Raw genomic sequence first — 24,607 nt, forward strand, 5'->3', positions numbered from 1 at the left:
AACAGCACCGTCCTGTTAGGAAATGTTTTCTTTTGGTTGAAACAAAGAACAGATTTCACAACCGCTTGTACTTAATAAAGTTATTAAGTACATGGCACTTTTTTATTTCAAAGGAGGAAGAGTGTTAAGACAAATGTCTTGGCCAAATTTCAACTTGTAATTATGTTTTGCCTACCTACAGGCAATTCCCTGTGCAGTTTCACTTGAACACCACTTTTTTTTCTTTTTTTTTCACCTGCCTTGAAAATACTTGCTGAGCAATGCTGCTGCACACAGTTAAACACAAGCTTCCTTCCACTCTACCATTATGTACATGAAGATGGCCCTATATGCACTTAGACTAACACAGAATGAAGGAGCACTGAATTTAATTAACATTGTTAAAACATTTTGAAAGCCTCTGAAGAAAGGCTTTACAGAAGTGTAAAGTATTACCATGGTTCCTACAGTCTATTTATTTAGACTTAATAAGATTCCCTTCCCACACACACACACAAGTCACCTTTTTTTGCTTTGCTAAGTAAAAGCACATTAATAAATCTAATATCCAAGCCATCAAAATTTATTTTCACCTAGGAACAAACATGGCCCAACATGGGCACCCTTTATTCCCTTTATCCTGTAAGAAACTGAAAGACAAGTGCAATTTGCTATGTGGTGGAATGACTGAAAATTACAAATTTTGATCAAGAAACTGAGAGAGCAGATTCTCCATTTGCCAATCACTCTCTGAAAACACAAGCTTCCAAGTATCTTTAGGATTTAGCCCAGGGAACTGCTAGCTGATCTGAATCATGTATATGAAGTGAGGTTTTCAGAGAGAATCAGGATCCGACTCAGTTTTTATAGATTGAAAGATTGGAACTGCAACTAGAAACCAGTTGTGAGAGTTGGAATAGAACTGGGATAGCAGCTGCAAAATACTTGCTGTCAGAAGCACTGACTAATGGATAGATGGCTATATTCCTGGAAACTCAAATCTCACAAAACTTCAGAGGTTTACCTCTCTTTTCTCATCAAATCGGAAGGTGGCAAAGTGTGGGTCACTAAGTTCTGCAAGTTTTGTAGTTAGAATTACAATATCAGACAGAGAGCTGGAAAATAGTGGATATATTTGTCTTAAATTCCTGAATTAGTTCCTTCCAAGCCCTGCCTCTTGGCTGTTTGCTCTTCACAAATTTCTGCATACTAAATCTGCTGACCTAAGCAAGGAATTTGTCTCAGAAACAGCTATGTTTAAATACATACTTTAGAATATCCAGGGAAAGCACATTCTGAATGTATAAACTGAGCATTCACGAAACAGCCAATTTCTAATGGTACATTTGCAATCAATCAGGGAACAGAAATATACCATATGTCAAACCAAAACTAACCAACAAAGCACAAAAGTTTAAACGTATTAAATATCGAAACGGACTGTAGGTTGCAGCAAGCAGCAGAACTGAGAAGGCTTTGGAAGATATTTTTAAGACAAAAGAACTTGAGAGAAGCCGATTTGAAAGAGAAGCAACATCTACACATTTAGCAACCAGCCATACATATCAATGACCAAGTGATACTATCACTCCTTGGATTACCTCAGTAGCCAAATGCAGAATCACAATGCTTATGACTGGGGGACAACTATGTGATGTTGCCTTGGCCATTCCTACCAGCTGTGAATCCCACCAGAATTATTTCAATTTACACAGCTGATATATCCAAACTCTTGGCAAGATACAGAGTCAAACAATTGATTCCACCATCCAAGTCTAATGAAATAGTTGTGCAGAGGAAAATCATCTGCATCTTGGAGACACCCTCACCTCAAGCACAGATGATTCTCCTGTAATGGCCTTGGGCATATGTTAATCAAGAAGGCTGACAGACTAGAACTCAGCAATACTCCACGTGGGAACACATGAGTGCACCCACTGGGCTGATGAACAACTACCCCAAACTGCTCCCACTCCTGAGTCCTCCTGCAAAAAAAGAATGGAATCACTCAAGAGTAACTTCATTTATTGCTCTCATGGCCTTCAGCTATTCATCAATACCACTTTATCATCAAATGTATCAAGAGTATCCGACAGATGTGCAATAATAAGCATGCTTTAATAGTGTCTAAGGGGTAAAGAAATGCCCTGATGCCTCTGTCATCAAGTGCAGCTAGTAGCACTGATTCTGCCTGTCACCTGGCCTTTAAATATAGCAATTCCACATGCAGGTGTATAGAAGTGACAGTAGTTCAACCAATTGATGCCTGAATGTGCATATTCAGTCAGTCTTAATTTGACTCTATCGTCTGCCAAGAAGGTGAGAGTACGCTGGAGTTCCCAAGTCAAACTCTCCACAATTTTTCATTGTAACTGACTTAAAATATTCTAAAACATATACATATATACATTTCAATAACCAATACAATTAGTTATGCACATGAATATTTAATGAGCCTTTGAACTAAAGGTTCAACAGTTTAAGAGACTGGAAACAAGAAACCATATTTATTTCATTGGTGGGTTTTAGGATCCTGAAAATGAAAGAAAGAGAAGATCTATTTCTTCTTATTGACAGTACAGAGTTATTTCCTACAGTGATTTGACCAGATGAAAAATCAGCATTTAAATAGAAGCCACCAATTCAAAAGAGTAGTCCAAATCTGGAGTGATTACAACAACACTTTTGCCTGCCAGCTGTCTAGTGGTCTATCAGAAATGCTCTGGCACTCTCACTCTGTTTTTTGATTGGGGTATAAGTCATCATAAGTCAGTATTGTCCTTATCAGGATTGTTGCTATCAGCAGAAAAGCCAGGAAATGATAGCTCAGGTAACAGTACCCCTCCTCTTTACCATGTGACCATGCTTGCATTCAAGGCATTATACTAGGAGATTCTGCACTGATGCTCCGTAGTTAGCAGACATCACTTGTCTGCCCTTTCCATGCAACTCTGAGAACTAAAATTTATGTACATAATTTTCAAAAATCAATGCCCAAATTCAGACCGAATGTTTAAAGATATTGTTGAACTGCAAAAGACATCTGAACATGAGAATTAAAAGAAACTCCAAGGATTGAAACTATAGGAGTTAAATTCATTTCAATGTGAATTTTACATTTTGATCACCAAGCAAAAGTGAATTCTTTAAAACACATAAATAAGTTTTGATATGCATCTACCATTGTTTATTACAATATATTTTATTATTTATAGCAACATAAACCACACAAGTTCCCAAAGGGTTAATACAACTAGATGACTGAAATTCATGAGCATAATCCTAAACAAGTGAGTTGAAGTTCTATCAGGTCTATTTCATAGCATCAGGGATTACTGCTAGCAGTCTAATCCTACTGAGCCTAAGGGAGGAACGTTGTATTGTATTTGAAATCCTGGCCAGGAAAGAACGGAAGGTTAAATGGGTGCCTTGCTCTGTAATCAAATATCACAGGCACTACTTATCTATTCAATGAACAACTAACGTAGAAAATCAATTAGGAAACAAATAGCGTCTTCTTTTGAATTTTTTTTACCTAACAAAAAGAGAGAGTGAGGAATAAATGGTTTTAGAATATTGTTTAATGAAACTATATCATATTATAAAATAATTCTATACATAGACTGGCAAATATTAACTAGAAGGTACAAAATACTCCATAGCAACTGCTGGTGTTTTAATACTATTTCTTTAAGTACTAGGGCTATTTTCTAGGATAGCATGTATTCAGTCTCTGGAAATTGAGTGTCTTCTGAACATACAAAGCAGCACACAGAAACTATACATACAAAATATTAACTGACTGCAGATAATTGGACAGTGTTCAAATGAAATCACAAATACATATCCGGTTGTTTGTAACTGAACATCTTAAATTATGTATCAGCTGCGAAGAGCATTTCTTCAGCTGTGCATCGTCTTTTGTTCACTTGGTTAAAATCCCAGGAGTACTGAAAAAGGCTGAAGCTCCTGCTGGTCTTTGTTCCCAGCAGGGAGAAGTCCCTTTTGGTGGTCTTGAGGTTAACACCCTACCCGCTTCCCCCCCCATACCTGTCATTCTGAATAGACTTCACAGTCTGTGCACACAGACAAACAGCCTGACCTGGCCAGCTAGTTTGACCCTTGGGCAGGAAGAAGATCACATCTGGTTATTAATATTGGGACATTAAAAAAATGTAATCTTCAAGGCACTTGGAGAAGCAGGCTGGCAATTATACAGTACGCACTGGATGTCAGTCAGGGAGCATGTTAGCCTGATATTATGTCCGAGAACACTAAAACGTTCATTTTTCTCTGATGAGGGGTTTCAAATACAGTCTCCCTCTGTATCTCTGAAAGCTGGTAAGAGAAGTTAGCCCAAAGCACTTAAATCTTCAGATTATCTGTTCTTCTACTTCCCAATTTTAGTCTGTTTTACACAGTTTTATAATGCACAACATTTGTAGCTGAAAACTGATGCAACTAGAAAAAAACCCACATGATTTTACAGTAGAGGAAGGCAAGTGATAAAGGGAACAAAACTTATCAATATTACAATTGACAAAAACGCTTCCCCATTACATTCTCTGCATATTTTACTACTATCCAGATTTTTTAGTTCATTCATTCTAGGCATCTGCATATTAGATGGTTTAAACACAGTTTATATAATTTGATAAAATATACAGAAACACATTTTTACACGCTTGTGATATATATTATACACAAGTGTATGCATACAAAGCTTTATATAGCACAGATTTAAGTGTCATGTGTGAAATCTTAGTTCCACCAAAGTCAGTGGAAAATTTACCTTTTGCTTCAGTTGGGACAAAAATTAACCCTAGCTAAACAACAACACAGAGTCTCATCAGGATATGTACTGTGACTATAAAGCCCTGGTCTGACACCTTTATACAGCCAGGTAATCATTTACATGTGCCCCCACCAGTTATACCCAAAATAGAATGAAAGACCATGGCTGGAACTACTGTATGCAATATTTTGCTGGCATCCCAGCCTTATTGATGCCACACAGAAGATTTTGTACTGCCAATGTAAAATCAGCACAGGTCCAGCATACTTCTCCATACAAGGAGCACTCTGACCTCCCAAGGCACACTTCTACACCTGTCATGGTGTAGACCATGGTCTTCAGAGAAGTCTCAACTGCATCCCAGAAGATGTTGCAAACAAAATCTCTGTGCTTGAAACAAGACCTAAAATTGTCTCCAAGAGTAATTATTGTTAATTCTCCCAGCCTAGTTAGCTTAAATCAGCTGTCAGTGTTTGGTTTTGCTACAAACCACCATCAAGACTTTTTCCTTGCTTTCAAATGAAATAATTTCCTTTCAGATTACATTGGGCCAACACCCAGGATGGGCCTTCTACCAATGATGTGTTAATCTTATGATCTGTGAGTCTGAAAAAGGAATTTCATAGTACTGGAAGCAGGAATTTTCCAGCTTTCCAAGAGAATGACAGTACTTGTTTTTTAGTTCTAATAGGCCTTGAGAAGTCAGACCTTCAAACTGAAACACTACTATGCATGGAAAAGCTATTATATGAAAAATGTAAGACGTTTCTAAAATATATTAGTCACAAAGTCACAGTGGTGTTTTTCCCCCTTAATATTAGTGGAGCTGGGCTTGGTACACACAATCATGAAAAAAGAGTATTGATACAGTTAAAGAGCATTCTACAAATTTCTAACATATTTTTCCTAATGCAAAACATGCAGGAGGTTCAAAATGTATCATAGTTTCCTGTGGGATAGTCAGTATACCTTTTTCTTCATTACTTAAAACAACATAGCCAACTCAAGTTTGAGACAATAAAACCTTTATCACACTCACCCCAGATAATTAGAAATGCACATCTGACGATGCACATAAACACACACACATAACACAAAAGAAAGAGGAAAAGAAGATTATTGACAGAAAAGAGAAAAAATATAAAGTAGTTTAGGGTTTGGCAAGAATGAAATCAGGCTAAGGGTTGCAGAAACGACACTGTTCCCAATGCAAATAGCAATGTGAAAAATAGACATGTAGAGATGTTGGTAGAGCAGGAAGAAGATGAGGTGGTAATACTGGTAATACACTGTGTGTACAACTGAGGTTCCAAAGGAGTAAAACATGAAGCAAGGATGGCACTGTGCACAGAACTGAGGGAGCTGGCATTTTGGAGTGAAATTCCAAGCATCAGGCAAGGGAGGAAATGTTTTTGACAGGTTGGGGCCTTTCAGGGTTGAAGCTTTCTAGTTTTAAATAGTAGCTGCTTTAAAAATGCTCACAAATGTGGAATAATTTAGGAGGAGAAATGGTCTACAGATGAGGTGTCTCAGTGTGTACACTTGCCCACAATGTATGTTACAGTTATCAATACCCAGTAACCTGTTTCGATCTGTAAAAGATATTTAGGAGGTGGATTTTATTATATCAACTCACACTCTGTATCAAACAGGGAAACTGCTTCCATGAGAGGGTAAACACTTTCAAATTCAAATTGTCTCCTCTTTTGCACATCCTCTTTGCAGAGCAGTTTCTCTGACTCTTCCATTGTGACTAGCCTTTTATCTAGAGCACCAGAAACAAATGGAAAAGCCCTAGAAATAAACTTTGGGAGAAAAACAGAAACAGTAACCATCAATTTCAGCAAGAAATTACCCAAATAACAGAACTTTTTGAACTGGATAATTTCTCACAGTAGTGACAAACCACAATAGTCAAACCACAGGAGAGCCATGTCCCAGTCAATTGACAAGCTAAGAAACACTGTTGTTTTGGAAAACTACTCCATCCTTGGAGTAATACTACTGAGATCAGCAATACTACAACAAAGATGGATTTGGCCTACATTCTTCCCAACTCTCTCCTCTCATCACCATTTTAATAGGAAACAAACAATGTTTTTAAAGCTTCATACAAATTCTATAGAGGATAAAAACCAGTAAAAGCCCTGTATTTTTCCTGTATCTTTGTAAATATTTAGACTTGTTTAACAATATGACCTACCTCATACTAAAGATACTTCACAGACTCTGCTCATGCCATTAGCAGCTGAGTATCTTTGTGGCAAATCGAGGAAATAATCCTCACCAAAGACTAAATGCTAGATGAAAAATTGGGGGATGGGATGTGTCAATGACAGCCTGGTGTATGTTTTAGCACCACAAAAGAACAACTGGTGCTCAGAAACAACTGCAGTAGTTCATCAAGCCCAGAACATGCTGACACAGCCCAGGCAGGCTCCCTGCAAGGTGAGCACATGAGAAATGAAACCTACCTGAGCAAGGGATCAAAACACAGGACTGCAGTCAGACCCTACAGCTTGTGACAGCAGCCACTGCCTTTCTGTACCAGATAAAAAGCTTCCTGCAGTCACCACCATCCCGCTGAGCTGGCTCTGCCTGGTAGCTCCCCACATCTCCCTGTGTAGCAGGGATTTCACCCTCATCACAGACACACATGAGCTATAGCTACTGACCTTCCCGGTTCTTCTCCTGACACGGTCCTGAGTGGTGTGCCGTGGGAAGGACAGTGCACACACAGCTGGCTTCCTGACAGCCAGGGACTCCTTGGCACAAGCAGAATAACCCTGCCCTCCTTCACTGCAGGGAACTTGCATCAAATGCCCAGTTTCTTTTGCCCCATTAATGGCAGAAAGGGACCTGAGCCAAAGTTAGAAAGGGTTGTCCTGTGACTGTGTTTGTCATACGTTTCCTTATTTCAAGTTTTCTCCAACGACTAATACCCTCTTTAAGGGTTTCAAACAAAAGTAAGTTATTCTAAGATGCAAACTGCTGGACATAGTGAGAACCATTTAGAAGTATTTCATTTTATGGGGGCATAGGAAATAAAAAAGGAAAAAATCCTCAATATTTATATACTTTAACTTTTCAGAAAGAGGAAGGGGAAAGAATCTAAAGTATTTCAAACCTAATTTTGTAAAAAAAATATTTAGTGATCTACTGCCAAGATAAATGCCTCTTTGGCTTTAACTAATTAGCACTACTACAGGGTTCAGTAGTGACATTTCAGCAGTAATTGATCCTCTGATGCAATTTTTATGTATTTCAAACCAGCCAATACATCCAGCCAAGAGGGCTGTGCAAGGAGAGAGGCTGGCAGCCAGCACAGAGGAGCTGATCACCACCTGAGTGTGACCTTGGATCCCGGGATGCTAAACACACGCCACCAGCAGGAGCCACTAGCACTAACCATTCCTGAAAATCAGACCCCTAATGCCTCCACTTTTATCACTTTATTCTCTACTCACAGGTAGCACAGCTAATTCAAATTCAGGTAGTGTCTGTCCTAAACTAGTGTTTTTATACACTCACACAGGGAATTGAGAACTTCCTGGCTTGCTCTGAAATTAGTATTTCATTTCAAATTTTGTGCTGACTTGGTGGGGAGGGCATTTGGCATCATATTTTCACATTACTTCACCCTACATACAGGGTAACTTAGTTACTATATATTTTTTTCTCTTCTAAACCCTAATGTGAAAGGTTTTAATGTCAAGCAGCATGAAGGCCAGAACAATCCAAAAGTCAACATAGCTCCCACAGTATGAGTTCAACCACAACAGACATCCCATCTGTATTTCATGGTGTACCTTAATAACAATCAATAATACATTAAAGTTAGCACTGAATGGTATAAAAAGAGCACACTACAAAGAGTCAATTTCAGTTATGCCTTAGCCTTGCAGACCAGGCGCAGAAACAACTTCTTCTATTTTGCACCAGTAAATGGTTATCTGGGGTAAATATTTGCAGATAGATGGTTAATTAGTTATTTCTATTCTTCAGGCTCAGCAAATAGTTAACTGCCTACAGGTATTTGCACACCAAGCCACTATGTATAGCAATACATATGGGAAAGCAACAGGAGGCAGCTATCTGAAGAGACAGAAAGGTGACATGGGGGTAAGGGGATGCTTCTTTCCTCCACTCTCCTAATATTAGGGGGAAATTAATTCTTCCATGAGGTAATTCAGAGCCGGAGTTTTTACCTCTCAACTGGCTATGCAGGAAGCAGCCTAACCATTTAATACAGGCACCTAAAACAGAGGCAAAACAACTCATGGATTGGAAACTGACAGATAGAAAACAAGCTGGAGGAACTAGCAGGCCATTTAACAGAAGTTACCCCTGTGTCTTCTAACATCAAACTAGGACTGATCTTGCAGAAGTCATAAATGAATTCATGCGAGGCAAGAGCAGCCAAAGAACCCTCAGGAATGCCAGATAGTTTTCAAGATAGCTGAGCATGCAGATGAAATTCAGTACTGACAAATAAATCCAAGAAAATGCATATTAGAAGGAATACTTTGAATCAATCAAACATGTTACTGGTGTCTAAGTTAAATGCAACCACTCTAGGACATTTCAGCATCAGTATGAAGAGGGGGACGTGGGAAGAGACATGCAATGAAAAGCAACATATTTCCAGCACAGAATGCAATAGGATTTGTTTAAAGCAGATCATATTTTTGGATGCACCAAGCATGGGACAGTAAGATCATATGGTTCCACTGAGAACAGTGTGTTCAGTTCTGAAATATCTATGTATCTCAAGAAAAATTCAGCAGTAGTAGAAGGAGTTCAGAGATCAGTGGCAGGATTAGCAGAAATGTGGAAAAATTTCCACTGAAAACAACACTGAATAGACTGAAATTCTTTGGTGCATTAAAAGTGTAAATAAAAGACAGGCATGATAAAAAGATCAGAAAATAATCACAAAGATTATTATGAAGCTATAAAAATTATGTAGAAAGACCACAAAGAATATAAGAACACATGATCTTTTTTGTTCTGTTACCAGATGAATAAAAACAAACAAAACAAATTAATGCTAGAAATTTTTTAAAGCTGAAAAAAATATATTTATATGCAGGTTAAATTGACCTGTTGAACTCTTTCCCCCTACATGTGATTGAGCCAAGAATTCAGTTTATAAAATTATTTGATGTTTGTGTACCTATAAGGCTACCCCAAGACCACTTTGGGGGAAAAAAATACATACTTGAATTCATATGATGTTAATTCATTGTTAAGTACAGAGAACATATGAGAAGAAAAAGAATTTTCCTGTATGAGTAACATTATTCCATATTTGCCCATGAAATTACTTTTTTTTTTGCTTTGCTCTGAGAAGCAACTGTTGTTAGCCAGTCTGTAGCAAAGAGATTAGATAACATGGACTAATGGTATAATTTGCTGTGATAGGACAATGATTGCATAGTTGGCCTATTAATGTGTTGTTGCTTTTAAAATAGCGTTCTCTTCTGTTATGGACAGCCACCGCATGAAATGTACTTAACTAACTTTATTTGCTATGGAGTATTTTTCATTAGGACAGGCTGGAAAGATATCTCATGATTAAGTGACTCAGAAAGAGCTCCAAAGAAAAAAGAAATATTCTTTACACCCAGACCCAGACCAAATCCTGATAATTTCATCCCTAAAAGTGTCTACAAGAAAATTATGAGTACCTGGGAGAAGGAAAATAGAACAAAAATGGAAACCCAACCTGTACTACAGCAGACATATATAGACCTTTCGACAACATTATAGAAGGTGATGTAGCAGCCCGGGTGTAGTGGTTTGAGCCAGGTTTTCCCCCTGAAACTAAGAAAGTGGTAACCCCCAGGGGGTGGTGACCCTTGGTGCTTAACCCAGTCAGTGCTCCTGCAAAATATAAACATATCTCTGGAGACCGGAAAAGAAGCAGTGGTACTTGTTGTTAGAAGAAGAGGTGGCCATGTTGTGGTGAGCCACGAGGAGAAGGGGCTCCGGCCCCTTGGGGGCCTCTGCCCCCCCCCAGCCCCCGGTTGGGGGCTGCAGGGACTCGGAACAGTGTCAGACTGGACTGAGTGCCTGTAGCTAGGAGCTGGGGGAGTTTCTTCCCTGTAAATAGAAGTGGGAGACGCTGGGAGCAGCGACGGAGCAGCAGCAGAACAGCAGTGTCCGAAGAGCAGTGGCAAAGAGCCAACTGATAAGAACCAAGAGAAGCAGCAGATGCCGGTATGCAACTGAAGCAGACACAAAGTTGTCTGAGGAAACGAAAAGAGCCAGCAGCAGAAAGCAGGACAAGAGACCCGAGCCAGCAGCAGGAAGAGAGTTTCGGAGGGTAAGAACTGAACAAACCAAAACCCCCAAACTCGCTAGAGACCCCTCCGAGAAAGAGGAGGGGGTGGTGGACTGAGAGGAGTCCTAAAGTGCAGTATGCACTACAGAGAGGAGCTAAGAAGCTCCGGCCTCCTGAGAGATAAGGCAGGACGGCCAAAGAATGTGTGTGGAGGGGGTGACCTTGGGCTTCCCCCCTCCTTGCTGCAGCTTCAGAGAAGCTGGCAGCCATCTTTGAAGCAGAACACAGAAGCTCTGTGAAGGGGCTTGATTTCCCCTGAGGATACCAGACTGTCACGAAGCACATGACCGTGGTGGAACGACCTTGTCTGGGGTTACGTAGTCCACGGAAAGACCCCCGTTTTGAAGACGGAGGGCCGAGAGGGGCTTGGAGACCCCCCTCGTGTGTATTGGCAAGGATCCAGCTGCAACTGCTGCCTGAAAGAGAAGAAAAAAACCTGCTGCCTAGAGAGAGACCTGTTGCTGAAAGACTAGAAGGGGTCTTTTCTTCTTCTTCTCTCCTGGACTTTTATTTGGAGAGAGAAGAGATTTGGCCCATTGTAAATATTATTGTCATGGCAGAGATAGATATAGAGTTAAGATTGTATGCAATGTATTATAGTATTTATTTATGTGTATAGTCTTTGTAATATATTCCTTCCCCCATATTGAGTCTCGTGTTTTTGTCTGAAAAACCCATCTCACATGGGGTTGAGATGTGGGTGGGGGGCTAGGAATCAGAATTGAATTTTGAGCCTGCTCAAACCATGACACCGGGGTATGTATGGATGCACATAGTTTTTAAATTCTGTTTATGCTCTTGGGAAGTGTACACTTTTATAATCGCGCAATGCCTTTTTGTTTACCTCCACTGCACTCCCTGTGCAAGAAACCTGGTCTTCAACAACTGTGATTTCCTCCCTAACACTAGTGTTGAATAATATCTCTCTCTCTGTGATCTTGTGAGCATGAACAACTTCAGACTCCACCTTTAACTCATTCTTCCCAATACTGTAATTCATCCTTCCTAATTACAGACACTCTATTAAATACATATAAAGATAATTTCTTCACATATGTCCGTCCTTCTGTCTGCATATGTTTAAGTGTTATGCTTAATTATAATTCTGTAAGGTCCATTTAGACTGTCATATATACTGGGGGCCAACCTTTCGCTCACCTCTGCTTGGTTAGAGACAAATTTTCTTTTTCCCCAAGGCCATGCTCTGTTTCCTACTCCAGACAGTATTGACATTACCTTCTAAATCTACTAGGATAAACAACTACTAGAAGTAAAGGAGAGACATTTGTTTAGTTCCTGTTGTGGACATATGAGGCACAAAACCTTTGTATCTGGAGAGCACAAAAGCTCTGGGATATAGGCTTAAACTCTGTAGCATGAGACTTCAAAGTTTTCCTTTTATTGATTACCAGCTCAACTCTCCTCCATTTCATAAAAATTATTACATACACACAACGCTTCAAAACCAGCATAGCTCTTGGTCCTTTGTATGCCCCAAAATGTTATGGGTAAACCTTATCATGTTTGGTATTTTTGAGGTAGCTGAGGCCAGAGAATTTGAGCTGTTCAGTGGAGAACTCCTGAAAGAAATGAAATACCCTAGCAAGACTTCTGGATTCAGGTCCTACATGTAACATGTTGAGTCACAGATGATCCCATAAGCCTATTTTTGTTTTTCAGAAATGAAAAAAAAAAAAAAATCTGAAACTACAAAGTGTCAGTGAAAGAGTAAATCCTTTCTCAAAAAATACCTGTAAGGAGTCCTAATGACTAGTTACAAAGATTTCCTTTCCTTGAGTTCTGTAAGTCACAGAAATTCAAGTGTTGTGAAGATATTTTTGAAGCCTGACGCTACAAAACATACCAGTGGAGATAGGAAAAGAGAGATGGAGCACATTGACAGCATATCCAATTCACCATGACCTATGAGACTATCTTAGTAAATCAAACAGTGACAAAGGATATCCACAGCCTAGGTACAACACCTATTACTGAGATGCATCTGCAATGGGGTTAGTCCCAGGGGACTAATACTACAGCAGTACTTTCAAATCTGGCCAAACTCTAGGTCAGAAATTTTGTAAAATTAGTCTTAAATCATTTTTTGTGGCCTGTGATTTTTGTCATCTGAGAGCTGACTCCAGAAAATCTTGCTCTGATACATCCCAGCAGGGTCCCAACTTCCTCCTGGGTCAAAGATTTTGAGTCACAGAAGTTCCTAAACAAATAAGGACATAAGGTTTTCAGAAACACTTGCAGTTCGGCCTCATTTTTTTCCTAATTTCCAGTCATTCATTAGCTGCATACATATCTGCAAATGCCAAAGGGTGTTTCCAAAATAGTAACATCTAGATACTAAAAGCTGTCTCATTTCAGTGGTAAATCAAGCCTTTTTCCATGCTCTCATCACACAAAGAGCAAGAATACCAAGATCCTCCTTAGACTTTGTTTCATTGTTCTAGTTGCAAAAATATCAAGCTTCTGGTCATTCACAAAGTGTTTATTCAATTAGAAAACTTTATTATTTTTTTGCCTCAATCTATTTCCCATAGAGCAAGTTTTTGTCTAGGTTACATAGAAAATAGGAACATTGTTGTGTGAATGGTATGAAGCTGCATCAGGGGAAGTTCAGACTGGACTTTAGGAAAAGGTTCTTTACTGAGAGGATGGTTGGTCACTGGAATAGGCTCCCAAGGGAAGTGGTCACAGCACCAAGTCTGTCAGAGTTTAAGGAGCATCTGGATGATACTCATATTGTTTAGTTTTAGGTAGACTTATAATTCTTATAAGTCCCTTACAACACCAGAAATTCTGATTCTATGAATAAGAAGCCTCCTTCCTTCTCTTTTTCCATTAGGACCCAGAGTTTTGAATTTAGCATAAGGATAATATCAGTCATACCTGTTATGATACTTGAGCTACTTGCAGCTTTTCAGGATTTTCCATGGAAAATACCTTCATTCTTAATAAAGTGGGGGAGACAACTGACCTCCCCCACCCAAGGACTGCTATAGGCCCAAACTTAGGGCCTAAAGGCCTAAAGCTTAGAATGTCAAAGGAGAAATACCATATGTGTCAAAGAAACCTTAAAATGAGGAGATATAGACCATTGGAATCGCCCGATAAAGTTCTTGTAAGAAGAGTTTCCACTGTAGGCCTTTGTTTTAAACAGGGTCATCACAACAGGACTGATCTTGAACTTTCTCTGACCCAGAGTAACCTATTTTTCTGTAAAAGGTTGGGTACAAACTATCCCTGAACACCAAATTCCGTGCTGTCTTTATGGGTGGAGGTGGCTCTATGGTTCTTTTCTCCAGTAGCAGCATAAGGAAGTGTATATTCTTCTTTAGGAGAGGTTACAAGGGAGAACAGAGACTACAAATAAACACTGTCTTTGGGTAGAACCCTGAACACTGTCTCTGTATGCTAGACTGCCTGCACACAATCCAGTAATAAACCACATAAACAAACTACATAAAAGTAGTTACACAGTCATGTAATTTAGACATGTGAATCATGTGAACAGCATGGTTTGATTAACACTCTAGGATAAAAATTTTAAATACAAAAAATTACATTTTTGCTAGGTAACCTAGGTATTCAAATGCTCACTCTTGGAATAAGGTTAGTATATTACCATTCATGGTTTTCATTAGCAATATGTAGTTTCCCACTTATGCATATAGCCAAGGAGTAATGCTCATACTCCTTGTATATGACAAAACCATTTTTTTCATAACTGTAGCTGCTACTGCAGTAAGATGCCCAAGGCATGGGAATCTGCACACTTCATCATTCAAGGACTACCTTTGCTCAATTTTTGTTTCCTTCAATGCCCCCTGCCTTTAAAAGCTAAGGATTATCTTAATGCCTTCCTTCCCACCGGGAGAGTAGAACATGCAGTTTCCCCCGAGGCTATGGTGCACAATTCTCTGTGTATCTGTCTGCTGTAGAACTGCAGGGTTGGCACCTTCTGCTGCAAACCAAGGGGGTCATTTCCATGACATCCTCCTTCATGGCTGCCCACAAAGCAAAGGTCTTGCAGTTATTAGCAAACCTTTACATTTTTTATATATCAGCATGACGTTGTATGATGATCAGTCTGAACTATCTGCCTGGTTTAACTACAGCAGTCTAATAGGCAGACCATCAGTATCAAAAAATATTACAAGCTATCACTTGTAATTAATGGTTTATTAACATAAAAACCCTACTCATGTTTAATGTAATTAGTACCTATTTCCTGTTGTCCTGTATTGTATTTTACCCACAAGCACACATGGAAGTTTAATCCAATGAAACATGTCTCCTGCATTGGGCCCAGTTCTTGCTGAAACTAACAGAAATGGCATTACTCATCATTTCACACCAGCCTCTTCACTGTCCTTTCTGATCCTTTTCTGAAGCATTGCTCCAGTGATACCCCAAAGGAGAAAAAAAAAAAAGAAATGCAGAAAATGAATTTGTCCAGCAATATAGACACATATAGCGCCAATACAGTCTTAAGAGCTGTGTGTCAAACAGCTCAAATCTCAGTCCTCTACACATGAGGTCTCTAAGGTCTTATTCCCATCAACCCTCCTATAATATCACAATTCTGCATTTTGTCTGGATGAACTAACAAATGCATAGACCAAGGGAAAGTTTCTTCTAAATCACTTAACAAAAGCAATGGTAAACCCGAATTACACATATGCATATCAAAATATAACTTTCCTGTAGTGCCTCAGTCTTTTTATTTTTTACTGCTCATTTTTAAATATATGGAAGAGAGCATGGAGAAAAATCTCACCTGGGAGAGTCTGGCAAACTAATTACAATTCTAGAGAAGACACTTGTAGTAAGTTGCATAATATCAGCTAAAATCTCCTAAGGGTAACAAGGAAATCTATGTTGCAAGGCTGGGAGGGAGTGGTTGCCAAATCCATAGCTGCAATCTATTAATGCACACATACACATGCTCTCCCATTGACATAATACTCATATACACTATACACTGCATCTCTAGTTTGAATCTCAGTTAGCTAGAAATACATATTTCTCTTAATGTAAGAATGAAAGAACACCAGACATAAAAAACAGCTGTTATACAGCCATTTTTTGTGGTGAGCATACTGAATAAATTAGGCTGATCCTCTTTCTACTGCTTTTGCTCTCCTCCTTGCTCACTTCTACTCTCCAAGAGGAGCCACTAGGTCAGGCTCCACTGGGCAGGCTGCACACTGGAAGTCATGTCCAAGTAGTCTGGTATAGCCTCTTTTTAAAGAGCAGCCTTATACAATCTCACCCCAGACAGCACACAGACTGGGATTCTGGACAGCATTTCAATAGAAGAACACGGGGACTCTTTAAACTGCGATTTGAGAGCACCTTTTTGTTTTAGTGTGAAGCTGAATATAAAGTATGCTATGTTTTTACAAGAACCTTTAGATAGGACTGAGAGCCAGACATCTAAATAACAAATTAAATTTACATGAAATGTGTGAAATTTATTTCTCTACTATTTTATTTTAAATTTATAATGAAAATAATAGATTTGAAATTGCTATTTTTCTAACCAACAAGTTTTTGTTTGTTTGTTTTTAATAAATGTACTTGTCTATAGCATACAAGTACATACAGTAAGCATATACATTATAGATATCTTTAACTACACAATGTACGTATATCTGTGACTAGATAGTATGTTCTTTGAACACTAGTGTCTCTTTATACATGTAAGCACAACAGCATAATCTGAATCACAGTAACTACAACTTGCAGTGTAAATTAAATTCCATAAAATATTTAAAAGCTTAAATTAACATAAGTACTATAAAAAATTTAAAAATACCCTCTATCCTCTATATCATGAGGTTTGTGTTAAGGAGCAAATTAGAGTAACTTCTGTTTATCACTGAAAACAGTTTTCTTCACCTAAACAAACAACAGGAATAAGATTAAGCAAAGCATGGTTTGGCTCCTCAGATGTGCAGACATATTCCAATTTCCTTTCCACAATGATTTTTATGCAAATCAATGCTGCACAATCTCCTGGCCTCTTTTACCGTCATACTGGGACAATGATAGTTCAATAATTGAACTGGCACATATCTAGGATATTTGATTTTATATTGAAAAGTTAGTGCAGGACAATTGAAATGAAAAGAATGTGACTTTCTGTTAATTCCAGGCTGATCAAGTACCATCATTTCATGTCAAACAGAGTAAAGCAAACAAAGTGATTTGGGCTCCATTCGTCCCCACATGCATATACTTCACACCCCCCTCGGTTGTTAATTCCTAACAACGATGCTTTCATCCAGAACGAGGATAATGAGAAAAAACCAAGCAGTGTTCCTTGGGGAACTGTTACACTAAAGTTACCTAAGCACTAAATCCCACTTGTGCCTCCTGCACGTGATAAAGATGAGCAAAGCATTCAATATCCCTGGCTGATTTAAAATCCAAATATGCAAACAGCATTATGGAATCCAGACAGACTATTCTGCTTCGCTGATGACAGATGCAGAAAAAGAGCTGGTCTAATTAAGCTTTTGACTTTGAACCAGCAGAGAAGTGGACACCTCACTTTAAAAAAGCAGTGCAGAACCCCAGCTGACAAGCAGGTGCTGCACGGTATTTGCATTTCCTGCAGAGGATGCTAGCTAGCAGGACCAAGCAGCTAACCGTGAAAATTCTTGGCCCTAAGTGACCCAAGGACAGACTATAAATCCAGCCTATAAAATATAGTAAAAGCCCTGTTTGTTCTTCCACCCTTTCAATATGTGATGTTATACATTTGTGATTATCTCATTTTATTGGGCTCTTTAGAAAGATGTTTATGATCATCTGTGGACAAAACAAAGGCTCATTGTAAACTCTCTTTTAAATAAGTTGGAAAGTCAATATGAAACAAAGGGCACCACTTTCATGACTGCTTACATGCAAGTTATGCTTGTGTGTGTAATATTACAATGCATTTCAGCAAAGGGATATAGTCCTAGCTAGTTACAAAGCTAACATATAGTAGTATTGCATTAGCAGCCCAAGAAATTCGTCTTGAATTGCATACATCTGAAAATAGAAAGACGTGCTTGTGCGGAAACTTAATTATTTTGGCAAAAACTGTGAGGGCCAGATTCTCAGAAGAAATAAACACAAAGGCCTGCTTTACACTCCCAAGGATCTCACTCTTTGTTTATTCAGACAACCTCCATCAGATGAAACTTACCATTTGGATTGACTAATTTGCCTTCTTATTTATAGTATCTACAGCTAAGTAACACAATTACTGCTCGGTTTGTGAGTAGGGAACAGAATAGTGCTGATCTACAAATACAAGGTCTGAAAGAGACAATCAGCGAGCTCTGCCAGGTTAAAAAAGTTAATGCTGTTGCATTCCACCCTAGGCAAAGAAGACAAGCCTTTTTCAAGGACAGTTCTGACTTAAATGCTTTTTTATGGGTTCAAAGTAAAACATTATGGTAAAAAAATGAATACAGCTTTGTTTGTTTCTTCAGTCATCGTTAGCAATAGACATAGGGGTATTCTGGTTTTGAGCCCATATGGTAAGACCATCAACACTTTCTGCTTCAGAGTCCTTTGCCAAAATACCATATCCCACATGCCTTTTACCTTAAAACATAAAAGGAAAGGTGTTGTTCTGGTCAAATAAAGAAATAATTTTTACTAGCATACGTCTAATGTTAAAGCTGCCTAAATCCTGCCAAAGACATTACAACACCATCTGCAAAACAGATTTTCATTAAATTGATCAGTTTAAAGTTAAGCAACTAGGCAGATGATGCTTTTGAGCTAACCTTTAACCTTTAACCTTCTTAAACTGAAATCAGGTCGTTCCTTTGGAGTAATATCTGCCGTTTGAGAACATGAGAGGTAAAGTGATCTACCCAAATTTAACTGACAATCATAGCATTAATAGTGTTATGGATCGATATTTTGTCAATAAAGGGAAAACCAAGGTAGTTTTCACACAGCTGAGTATTAGTCTGCTAACTGCTGCCTGTCACTTTCCCTGAGCTCCTAAATAGTTGCATATATGATGTAAACTGCAGTAAACATCCAATATAAAAGCACCCACTATTAAAGCTATTATCAGCAAATTGAATAATATTTTTGATAGACTAACTTCGAATATTTACTTGTGATTGGAAATCGGTCATGCCATTCAGTTACTTGGTTAAGTAAGCTCTTCAGCCATCCCAGTTTACTTTCCAAAAAGGCTACCCTGTATTTATTAATAAAGTATTTGAAAATTATTTTATAAGCACATGACATGATATATGCTGTTTCCTGAATCAAAAGCTATTTGACCAAGCTACAAAATGGCTGCCTTAAAAGCAGTTCCAGCTATATGTACTTTACATCCACAGAGACACATCACTGTCCTGCCCCAGCCTCCCAAATCTGCAGAAGCTGAACACTTCCTCCTGCAGAATGGAAATGCACTCTTGCTATAGAAGCTTTCTCTGTTTACTTATGGAGTCACTGAATGCTTCTTGATGGATGCTGCCAAGAACTTGCAACTCTTCTGTGGTTTAATTTGCTTACATCGAGCTCCACAATTCCAAACTTAAGTCTTTGGGAAATTCATTTAGGCCAAGCTGAGTTCACTCAGGGTAAGGCCGTCTTTGTTCTGGTTCCTAGCAGCCACATTACCAACACCATTTGAATACTGCACTTCTGTAAGGAACAATCAGGTCATTTCTTTTTTAAATAACTTAGAAAACAGCTAAAAGTTTCACTTTCCCACATTTAGAATCTAACTCTAAAAGTGACATTTCCGTACTGCCTAAAATTATACAGTTTCAGAAGAGAAGCTCTGATGTTCATGGTTGCTTTAAAAGCTATGGCTATGAAAAGACGTACTTTTATTCCATCAGCACAGGAAGAGAAATCAAGCTGTTACAGCAATATTTATAAAAAGAAAATTCATAAAACAATAACATTTAAATAAATATAAATGACTAAAGAAAAACTTTGAGGTACTTCAGAAAGCAAAGGAACAAAGTCACAAATTCTTTTTCTGTGCTTTCAGATGGTTTTAGTATTAAAGTTTTTATTGCCAAACCATATTCACAGCACCTTAATTTTAAAAGAGTTAAGAGGAGCTGCTTGAATATAAACACAATTCATGAATATTCAATATCACTCCCAAGGCATATATCTATTATTCATGCAAATTAATGTTCATTTTTTCCTTAGGTGCTCTAAAAGTTTATTTGATGTATCAAGAGAAAAAAAGTTTACAACTCCCTTGGTGTCAACGGCTTGACCAAGACCTGACAAAACTATCAAGTTAGCTAGCAAATAGCTTAACAGACTTTCAAAATCTCATTTTCACCTTGAGGCCTGAATGTACACCCACAATTAAGAGTAAAGTTTTCTGGGTGACATACAAAGCCATTACATTCTCTTATAAAGCACACACATCCAGAACATTTTGGTCATTTGGAACTTATTGTAGCACTTCACTGCCAACCCCAAGTCTTAAAAAATAATACTAATACCTCAGTTGATGTTTTAAATGAGACATTCCTCTCCTTCAAATTAGCCTTAAAATGAAATTATATAAAAATAATGTGTGCGTGTGTATGCTATCCGCTTTCTGAGAGTCGCTAAACCTAGTGAGGTTCATCTGTTCAAGCCTCTCTAAGAAGTCATGAGGGACAGAAACTTTTGACACTTTCAATTGTCCTTCCATAAAATGAAAATCCATGTTACTGCATGTGCAGCATGTATTAACTCAGACCAACCATTTGCATGTGGTTGAACACCAGAAGAATGTTATTTCTTGCTTAAACTAGAGGTCTGCTGACACTTTTCCGTATTTATTCTAACAGTTTACAGAATCCTTTTGCACCAGGATGTCTAACAGATACAGAGACTGAACTCTAAAGGCTAGTGGTGGCCATTTGCTATGTATGATAGCAACACCACATAAGCACTATTGCTATTGCTATTGCTCCATCTAACAAAACAGGATCTGGCAAAGAAGCAGATTCAGCAGCAGGACATTTTTAGTGATGAGGGTTAGGAGATAATAGTCGCTCCCTTAGAACCCCACGTCAAATATTTTGTAGAACATGTTGCAAACCGAAACATATTTCATCAACATTTCTCTAGGGATCGGGTTGAGTGAGTGAAAAGACGGTACTGTTTTGAGTAGATAGTTTATGTAACTTCATAGCTATGCCTATAGCTTTTTTTAAAAAAATAAGCAGCTGGCATCCTATTTTCAACAGTCTCTGAATGGAGCCATCTGAGAAAGCTGCCGGCCTTCCCATCTCCTATTCTATCATTCCTACCTGTAACACCATTTGCAGTAGCATCTCTCTGAATGGTGGCATTATAAAACACATAATTGAAATAATACAGGTTAACACTCCAAAAAAGAGATGCTGAACAACTTGGATCATTTAAAAAAACGTCACATAGAATGTGTCACTAGACCCTCAGCTCTTTTTGCACTTTCATAACACAACTTTGGATCTTAAAAAAAAAAAAAAAAGGCAAAAAAAAACCAACTAGCAAAAAAAACCAGCACCCTTCTAGAATTAAGGAAAAATGCAATTTAAATAAAATACATTATTAAATTAACAGAGCAGCCAGCACTGTTGGACAATATAATAGACCAAACCTCATGTTACTGCCATTTTTGTTCATAGCAGATACACCAAGGTTACAACTATCAGGTTATAAAATGAAAATCCACGTTACTGCATGTGCAGCATGTGTTAGCTCAGACTAACCATTTGAATGCAGTTGAACACCAGAAAAATGTTATTTCTTCTGTAAACTAGAGGTCTGCTGAGACTTTTCTGTATTTATTCTGTGTGTACACGGTTTCAAAATGATTAGAAAACCAGTATAGTTGCTGTAATCAGCAGATGACTCCTGATAGTTTAGTTATCACAGATTTCTAGTATAAATCAATAGATAACACTTGCAAAATGGATTTTCTAATCATATTTAGAGCTTGTTACAGTGACTAATGGTTAGCAATATTTCCTGAATTTTTATATCCCCTAGACAAAAGAAGTTTTTAATAAGTTACAAAGTTATTCATCTTGGAAATGAATGTGTTATATTTTGTACATGAACCAAGACAATCAAGCCAATCCAGTAAACACACTGCAGAAAATAAGTTACCCCATAATTAGGGTTTGGAAAAAGTCACGACAAGTTGTGTAATAAATGGTATTCATCACTCCCACATATTCATTATATCCACATAGTTTTTTCCAGTAAAGATAAAAATATAGTTGCCATTCTACTAACATATTTATCTACACCACACCCTTTCATGTTTGTGAAAAATCATTACTGGCCTGGAAAAAAGAGCAGACAAAAGGATGACAGTGCTTACTTTTGAATATCCTTGGTAATAATGTGGCACGTTGCATGTGCTTACTGAAAATACCAATGTAAAATAACTTGGCTGTGATAGATTATGGTTGCAAACAGATACATATGCCAGAAAGTGATCTCCTTCCCTATGCATGGAATGGAAAAATCATAATTTTCCATAATCTCCGTCAAGCTTCTGATCAAAATGTAATGGACAAAGTCTGAAAAGGTTATGAGGGATATAAAACTCCTCTAGTCATTTCTTGTGAGAGAACTGTTTTTAAAAAAACTTATGGACCCTGTGTTTGCAGAAAGTGCATCCTAAATGGGCCCCTGGGAGAATCAATGGGACTCATCTGGAGTACTCCTCCCCGACTAACGTGCATAGTTTTTGTTTGATTCTACGCACGTTCAATAAAAATTTACTCTGCTAATTAATCAAAGATTTGTTTAATAAGTACTGAAACAGGTAATTTCCTCGCCTACTTGGTGCTGGCTGAAGTTGCTGTCACTGGCTTACCTTGTACAGTTTCAGGGCTGCCTCGTGCCTGTGATTGGTAGTGTGTAAGCGCAATTTATCCACGCTGTTGGTGTAATAGTCACAGGCGTTACATTTTAGGTGAACTGGGTTGCCAATGGCAATACACTTCAGCCTCCACTCATTAGTTTTGCCGCCTTCTTTAATGTGAGCCACCAGTTGGTATTTCTGCATATGTTTGTCAGTCTTGCAGTGGAGCTGGAAGTTCGCTTTGAGCTGAGTGTTGTAGTTACAGAGCTTGCACTGGTAGATGTCTCCAATTACAGCCCTCCACTCCTCTTCGGGGAGTGAGCGCTCACTGCTCACATGCACATTTAGGGCCTCCAGGCTGTCAGAGGTGAATTTGTTGCAAACAGCACACTGGAATAGCTTCAGCGCTGGGTCACTGATATAAGGTGACAGCTCTCCTGCAGTAAGGAGGGACAGGTCATCACCCATTAGCTGACCACTGGCAAGCCGGATTTCAGGCGGCAGCTCATTATTTACTACAGGAAAAAAAAATTAAAAGGGAAAGTAGAGACCAGCAAGCATAGCACACACAAAGGAATCTGTAAAATAAAGCCTTGACAAGGAGTTTGCTTTCTCTAGAGCTTAAACTATAAAAAGCTGTAATAGGATTGAATCAGGATCAATTACAATCATCCCTTTCAACTTTTAAATTCCCTCATCAGATAGCTTTAATTACTCCTACTGGGCATGATGTCATTCTGGAATTTGTATTTTCAAAGGCATGAAAGTTGATCAATAAAATAACAAAACAGCAATGCTTTTGTAACTTAAAAGGCAAGATTAACTTACACAGCACTAATTGTAGTTTTGTTATATCCTTTAAATGATGCTAGAGGTAGGTCAATATATATATATCTACAATATAGTAATTAGGTTAAGCATATCTATACTAACTTAGCAACTTTTGGTACCAGATCTCAGCATTTCTAATTTTAAAATATACCCAGTGAACAACACGGGGACAATTTAGATACATCCAAAGGAAACACTGCAAATGAACAAAGTTCGAGAACTCTTTTTAGTACAAGTCAGTACCATTAGGTAACAGATTGACAGTACACATGAGCATTTGATTCCAATTTGCCCTCCTCTTACACTTGGAATACAGACAATTTGCTAACTATAAAGAGGCATTGTCAGGTAAGAAAGAAAAGATTGCATTCCTGCCTGAAAATGTTGACCTGTTCAGATAATTAAAAACTGAAGAAAACAGAGCTGTCTTTATCTTTTCTAGTTTGTTAATTTGATAGCCCCTCATTATGTAATCAATTAATTTCATTGTCTACCTGCAGACCCTGCACACAGGGGTGGAGCAGAGAAAAATGGGATTGCAAGGATTCAAGCACAGTCAGGGGGCCAAAGCACAGCTTGCCACAGCAGGAGGAGTTCCTTTACCTCTTTCTGCTTGAACTTGCAATGCTCTCATCACTCCTGCAACTACTACCTAGTACATGACTAATTTAGCTTTTACTGACAAAACTCGATGCAAGATGACAAGCAAAACAAAACAACAGGTTTTCATCTTCTGCTGGAGCCCTGGTAATTATAAATGACAAACTAACACAAGAAGGCAAAGAGATACTGACCA

General features: G+C 38.4%; 1 protein-coding gene across 7 annotated transcripts in view; it reads right to left on the bottom strand.

Moving 5' to 3' along the window:
* ZFHX4 (zinc finger homeobox 4) overlaps positions 1-24,607 on the bottom strand; it is a 150,508-nt gene that overhangs the window by 99,416 nt on the left and 26,485 nt on the right. For all 7 annotated transcript variants that reach the window (XM_027690621.1, XM_027690703.1, XM_027691118.1 and 4 more), the window contains 2 exons: positions 24,606-24,607; positions 22,993-23,495 (listed from right to left, as the gene is read on the bottom strand). The exon at positions 24,606-24,607 is cut by the window's right edge and continues 2,622 nt beyond it. In XM_027690621.1, the coding sequence (XP_027546422.1) occupies positions 22,993-23,495; positions 24,606-24,607 (505 nt within the window). The remainder of the gene's footprint in view (positions 1-22,992; positions 23,496-24,605) is intronic.

The sequence above is a fragment of the Neopelma chrysocephalum genome, unplaced genomic scaffold, assembly GCF_003984885.1.
Source record: "Neopelma chrysocephalum unplaced genomic scaffold, ASM398488v2 Primary Assembly neopelma1_22, whole genome shotgun sequence".
Lineage (NCBI taxonomy): Eukaryota > Metazoa > Chordata > Aves > Passeriformes > Pipridae > Neopelma > Neopelma chrysocephalum.